Raw genomic sequence first — 7,500 nt, 5'->3', positions numbered from 1 at the left:
ACTTTGGCACGAATAAAATTTCCAATGTTCAGCACAAGAACTTGGTGTTTTATTATTTTTTTTTCTGTTTTGTCTTCTGGACTTCATCTTATACGTGCTATATCTGAGTCTAGGTAAAATTTACCATCCTCCCTCCTTTATCCTGATTGAATAAATTATTTGACATTTTCTATTCATGAAATTATCTTATCATGTATATCTGCCTACCCCTACGCCTGTCATTCAGCCTCAGCCACTATTAGGAATCAATCAGTCAGCTCGTTGCTTCTGATATCTTGCAGAAGATCTGTGGTCGCCAGGAATCCATCCACGGCCTGGCTTTCCCATAGTTCATTCTGAGAAGAGGTTTGGTAGCGTGTGAACTGAGTAAATGTTGGGCAACGTAAGATTAAGCCCCCGATGTTCTCTGTATGGGGATTACATCAAGGGTATATGAAGTCTGTTTCGGGATCTATTCTGAGTTGGTATTTTGTCAATGCTGGATGGTGACCTGAGTGTGAGTAATGCAGTTGTAATTCTTGTTAGTATCAGGAATGTCTGTATCTAGAGCACATGAAGCCTATTGTCAGGCCCATTCTGTGTTGGTTTTATTTAAGGAATTGGGTATTGAAGTGCGAGAAGGCGGACAAATATATATATATTTTTTCGTCACTTTGAGGAATGGCCCCTAAAACGATCTCTCTTTTACTTTCCCACAGGCAGGTACTTCGCTCCCGCCGACTGAACACCCCGTCCTTGGTGGTGGTGACAGAGTATCGTTGCTGCTCGGGATGGCGCCGTCTCCCCGGCCATCCTGGATGTGTCCTCAAGGACGACCTTGGCCCTCAGTCTTCGTCAATGACAGTAGAGGCCTCTCAAGGATCAAGCGAAGGCTCCACGGGCGAGAAGCTTGATTTAGACATATCAAATAGACTTGAGAGAATGGTGGACGACTCTCTCGTTCGCCAGTTTCTCTCTGATGGAATACCAGAAGAAGAGAACCTTGACAGGGATTTCCATAACGACATTACGGGAGGATCCTACCACAGAGTCAGCGGGAAGAGGAATACCAAAGAGGCGGAGGAGGAGGACACGAAGAATGGACTGATAATCCAAAGCCCTATTCAGAAAGTGAATCTGCATTACCAGCAGAAAGGGGATCTGCAAATTCAGGCGAAAGCTCTCGTTGCTGCCAGGACAACGACACAGGCGAGAAGTAACTCCATGAAGGCTGAAGCCATGATACTCATTATGAACCCCATGCTGGATCTAACAACCACGTCGCCACTTCCCGACGGAAGAAGAAGTCAGCCTAAGGGTGACCTGAACAGGAAGGTCCCGGCCAGTTGGGGTCCTTCAAGGAGCAGACCACTAGGACAACCTTCGGAGGTCCATCATATTCGAAGAAAAGGCGGCAGGGGAGAACTGGACGCCACACTCGAGGCTCAGCCTAGCGAAATACTACCTACAAGAGTATCTCCTGATGATGATGTAGGGAGTGGACAAGACCCAACCCCTCCCTCGGGGGATAGGCGGAAGTTCTCCGGGAGGAGGCACCGCGGTAGGAAAGAAGGACGAGGGAGAGGCAGGAGCAAGGACGGAAGACGAAGAGGAGGAGTTGGAGGAAGAGGAAGAGGAAGAGGACGTAAGAAACTGAGGGGAGGAGAGGACAGAAAAGAAGAAACAGCAAACGAGACGGTGGAAAAGGAGGAGAAAGAAGAAAAAGAAAGTACATCAAGCAAAGATGAACAAGAGACGACCTCAGAGGACACAATAATAGAAAACGTAGACACTGGAAAAAGAGAAGAGATCGAAGACGAGGGCAGCGGTGAAGTTGATGGTGATGACTCTCGCCTCCAGCCGAGCCTTCAAGCGGAGGAGGAGATTGTTCATGCGGGAATTAGGTACTCCGTTACTGGGGAATTTGGTAAGTATTCTGTCGCATTCCTGCATGTGGGTGTGTGAAATGACTGGATTTATGTAACAGATTGGTTCTGATGATATAGTCTAGACTCTAGATCATATGGAGCGGCCATCTTCCCACTTTTTTTACGGCGCTAACTTAGGTGTTCGGCGTTGACCGGTCAAGAAAAAGACCTGCAGCAGGTGCCAAAATTGGCACAAAAAAAAAAAAAAATAAATAAAAAAAAAATAAATAAATAAATAAATAAATAAATAATAATAATAATAATAATGGTGATAATAATAATGATAATAAATAAGTGAAGTTTGAAACACAGATTTTATCTTATAGTAATATTGATTGTTTTATTATTATTTTCCAATCGAACACTGAAAACTTGTTTTCTCCTATTTTTCTTTTACTTAGACGATAGCACATGAATTTAAGGTCGCATTGATCTTTTATAGCCAGAGGCTTATTGGACTAAGGTTGTCGTAGTGATTGAATCCTTTCCTGGAAATGTCGGCCAAAAACCAATCGAGGCTCAATGCAACCATAGTTCCCGAGAATTTTTATCCATTTATATGTATATGTACTGTATATGTATATGTCTATATCTATATGTATATCTATGTACATATATATATATATATATATATATATATACAGTATATATATGTATACATATATACATATATATATATAAATATATATATACATATATATACATATATATACAGTATATATACATATATATATATATATGTATATACATATATATATATAATATGTATGTATATGTATATTTATATGTACATTTATATGTATATGTAAATGTATATGTATACTTATATGTTTGGAAAGGTATATATATGCGATAGGAGAAAGTTGAAGGTGAATGTAGGTAAAAGCAAGGTGATGAGATGTACAAAGATTGCGGATGGCAGTGAGTTGGAAGTAAGTAAAAAAGGAGATAAGACGGAGAAAGCGGACAGCTTTGGGTATTTGGGGGCGCATGTGGCAGGAAAGGGAAGAATGGAGGTGGAGGTAAATTGCAGATTGAAAGAAACAAGCTTTGGGGGATTAAGTGTTATGAGAAATAGGCATCTGGGAATGAATGCAAAAAGGAGATTGTATGAAGGGGTGATGGTGCAACGTTATTGTATGGGGCAGGGACTTGGAATTTAAGAGAAGCAGAAAGGAAAAATTTAAATGTGTTTGAGATTAAATGTCTGAGAAGTATGGTAGGGGTTACTAGGTTGGATAGAGTGAGAAACGAGATGAGGAGGAGAACGGGAATGGAAAAGGAGATGGCAGATAGGGCTGATGAAAATGTATTGGGATAGTTTGGACACATGAAAAGAATGAGTGATAAAATATTAATAAAAGAGATGTGGAAGACAGAGATGGAGGGAGTGAACTTATGGGGAATAACAAGGATGAGATGGGTGGACGGGGTAAAGGGTGCGTTGAGCAAGAGGGGAATGCCTGTTGAGTAAGGAGGAGAGGAGGCAGGAGATAGGGATGAGTGGAGAATGTGTATGGATGATACTGTTATGCAAGAAAGGGAAGGATGGAGGATGGCGTAGGAGTAGGGGTTGATTATGTGTGAATGATATTTTGGCGTATCCCGAAGGGATTTCTCCCCGTCTTTTCTTTTCTACACGAGGGGACGGAGAATGGGGTCTCCGATTAAGTGAAGCGGCCTTGCTGTGGAAGTACTGTGTCTTGCTGCATTGCGTTTGACCCAAGGTAGTTGGCGGATGTAGGGATGACCCGTCATCCACGAGGAGCTGGGACGGGAAGGGTGGAAAAGATGGTGGAGGGGAGTGGAGTGGGTGGGAATAGGTACGAGCCTCTGACTCATCTACCTTATAAAGGGGAAATCGTCTCTTGGTATATAGACAGATATCTATATCTACGTTTATATTGGTTAGGTACTTTGTTAGATTTGTTGGAATATTCCTTGTAAGATTTCACGGGAAATAGAACAAAGCTACACCAAGAATGGAACTCCAGGTCCATTTTGATAATGTTTGTTAATTAAAGGTACTCAGCTAATGTTTTCGTTGGACTCGCGGTCGGAATGCGCAAAGTACTTATCAGGGAGGAAAAATATAAATGAATAGACAAACAGATAGGTAAATAGGTATAGAGATAAAAAATCAAAGAGAAAATACATACATAACTAAATAGCTACGAAATTAAAACGGCAGCATATATATACGTTTTGAAGGGAAACAAAAATAAATAAACATTGATTAATAAATACATAAGTGAATGCATAGATAAACAGATAAAAAACAAATACTTAAATAGAACAATGAATAAATTCAGATAAACATATACCTAAGCATAAATAAATAAATGAATGAGTAAATTAATAAATAAATTTATAGATAAATCAATAGATCAGTAATACATAAAGAAGCAAGTAAATCGTTGGGTAAATAAACAACGAACAAACAAATGAAAATGAAAATTAAATAAAGTCGTCTGTTGGGACTGGCGCCTGTCTGGCATTGCCACATGTGAGGACCATTTACATGAAGGAGCTTTGGCACGATCCAGGTGACTCCCCAATCTCGTCAACCAAACTCTTCTAATGACCTATTTAAGTCCTGTTGTTGTTAATGATGTTGGTGGTGTCACTAATATTTTTGTTGTTGTTTTTGTTATTATTTCTGTTTTATTGTTGTTGATGCAGCTGATGTTCTTAATGTTGTTACTGTTTTTTTTTTCTTTTTTCTTTTCTTTTTTATTCTCATTGCTCTTACATCACAGAATATTTGTTACTCATATATACATATCTAAATGTGTATATATATATAATATATATATGTATATATATATATATATATATATATATATATATATATATATATATATACATATATTCAACATTAATGATTCTCACCAATAGGGACTTTTTCTGGAAGCTTAGAGGTTCAATAGACAATAGACAGAAATTATATCTTGAAACCTCCTTCACATGATCATCTGTGACATTGCTATTGGAGGGTGAACGAAAAAGAGTAAAGATAATTTAAATATAAAAGAAATTCACACCAATAAAAGAAAATATACCAAAGAAGGGAGCAAGGGAGGGAAGCGAGGGAAGGAGCGAGACACACAGAGAGAGAGAGAGAGAGAGAGAGAGAGAGAGAGAGAGAGAGAGGGAGAGGGAGAGGGAGAGAGAGAGAGAGAGAAAGAGGGAGAGGGAGAGGGAGAGGGGAGGGAGGGAGGAAGAGAGGGAGAAGGGGAGAGGTAGAGAGGGAGAAGGGGAGAGGGAAAGGAGGAGAGGGAGAGGAGGAGAGGGAAATGGGGAGAGGGAGAGGAGGAGATAGAGAGGAGGAGAGGGAGGAAGAGAGGGAGGAAGAGAAAGAGAGAGAGAGAGAGAGAGAGAGAGAGAGAGAGAGAGAGAGAGAGAGAGAGAGAGAGAGAGAGAGAGAGAGAGAGAGAGAGAGAGAGAGAGAGAGAGAGAGGGAGAGGGAGAGAGGTGGGGGGAGAGGGGGAGAGAAAGGAAGCAAGTGAGGAAGCGGGGAAGAGAGCGAGGCAGAGAGGAGACTTTATGGGCCTCTACACAACTCTCCATTCCCATCACTTTTCTTAAACATTTAGTTACGGTTGCTGTGAAATGATTTTATTCAAGGGAACGTGACCGGATGCAACTTAAGTTTCTCACTCGAAAATGATTAAAGTCACACACACACACACACACACACACACACACACACACACACACACACACACACACACACACACACACACACACACACAATACATATATATATATATATATGATAATTTTTATGACCGTTGCGCAGAGGATTCGAACCTACTACTCTGGCGCCAACGGTTATAAAAAAAAAAAAAAAAATCTGATTGATGTCGCTGTCCACTAGCGATTACTCACACACACACATATATATATATATATATATATATATATATACATATATATATATATATATATATGTATATATGTATACATATATATATATATATATATGTATACATATTATGTATGTATATGTACATGTGATATTACTAGCTCGTCAGACTGGGCAGGCACATTAAAACGTCTTCAGAGTTCATGTTATCAGCCTTCCACTTCAGACCTCGCAGCTTGTTTCTCATCTGTTTCGGGTCCTGAAGCTTTGTCCGGGACACACATTATCTTAATCTGTTTTTCTTGTAGACGCCTTCCATGATTCATCAACTCTTCCGCCTCCTATTCACCTCACCCTCCAACTCCTCCTCTTCCTCGTCCTCGTCCTCGTCCTTGTACTGTTCCTCCTTGTGCTCCTCCTATTCCTCCCTTTTCTCCTTCTTCTCTACCTCCTCCACCTCTTCCTCCTCCTCCACCTCGGCCTCGTCCTTTTCCTGTTCCTTTTTGTGCTCCTCCTATTCCTCCCTTTTCTCCTCCTCCTCCTCCTCCTCCCCGTCCTTGTCCTGTTCCTCCTTGTGCTCCTCCTATTCCTCCCTTTACTCCTCCTCCTCCTCCTCCTACTCCTACTCCTCCTCCTCCTCTTCGTCCTTGTCCTGTTCCTTCTTGTGCTCCTCCTATTCCTCCCTTTTCTCCTCCTTCTCTACCTCTCCCTCCTTTTCTTGGTCTTCCTTCTCTCATCCTGTTTGTCCTCATCCATATCGTCCTCTTAGTAATTCTTATACTCTCATCTTTATACTCCTTATCTACCTTCCCCTTCTACTTTTCTTCTTCTTCTTTCTCTTCTTCCTTGCCATTGTTTTGCTGACTAATGTATGTCTCACAGATTTCTGTATTCTTACATGGCCTTGAGCAGACCAACAAAATCATGGTAACGTCAAAACTACAAAGGAGCCTGAAGACCAGTTTCAAAATAAATGTATTACAACATAAGAGTAGCCACAAAAAAAAAAACTTCTTGTGTCAAAGAAAGAAAAAGAAAATACCGCCTTTAGCATCGCGTTTACAAAATTTACATTCATTTTATTTTCTTTTTCTTTTTAATATATTTTTTCTTCAAGGTCTTGTGATCTTGTTAGGTTGAATCGCATATCTTTCTCCTTTTGTCGTTCTTGGGGTTAATCTGTGCATCATCACCGAGTTTTCCCGCTCTCTCGGCACAAGGCAGTGACGTCAAGTCGACTTCATTTGCATCCTCCTCTTCATCTTCTGAAGGTCTGTCGTCACGTCATTTTCACGAAGAGTTTTTCATCTTCAGTTGGTACCCTTTTCGCCGTTCTTGTTTCTGTATTAATGTGTTTACATAATCGTCTGCTACAAATGCACGTATGCATCACCATATAGACACGAATGCATGTTTGCATACATGCGTGTCCTTACACATACTAGGGCTTGCGAAAACACACACACACACACACACACACACACACACACACACACACACACACACACACACACACACACACACACACACACACACACACACACACACACACACACACACACACACACACAACCGCACACATACAATGAAGAGGAAGAGGAGACCTAACCATATACAGAATTATGAAAGGGTTGGAAGTCCTTGGTAGAGATGACTTATTAAAGTGTAATGAAAGAAAAAACAGAGGACACGAGAAGAAACTTAAAAAGAATAGTTACAGAAGAG

At 40.6% G+C, this 7,500-nt stretch overlaps 1 protein-coding gene across 1 annotated transcript in view; it reads left to right on the top strand.

Annotated features, from left to right (window-relative positions):
* Positions 1-7,500, top strand: part of LOC143029316 (uncharacterized) — a 505,672-nt gene that overhangs the window by 207,667 nt on the left and 290,505 nt on the right. Inside the window, exon 3 of the mRNA XM_076192072.1 lies at positions 699-1,906. Within this exon, the coding sequence (XP_076048187.1) occupies positions 699-1,906 (1,208 nt within the window). The remainder of the gene's footprint in view (positions 1-698; positions 1,907-7,500) is intronic.

Source organism: Oratosquilla oratoria, chromosome 10 (genome assembly GCF_046742065.1).
Source record: "Oratosquilla oratoria isolate Oo_2021 chromosome 10, ASM4674206v1, whole genome shotgun sequence".
Lineage (NCBI taxonomy): Eukaryota > Metazoa > Arthropoda > Malacostraca > Stomatopoda > Squillidae > Oratosquilla > Oratosquilla oratoria.
The sequence above is the reverse complement of the archived record's forward strand: the minus strand, read 5'-3'. Positions and strand labels throughout refer to the sequence as shown.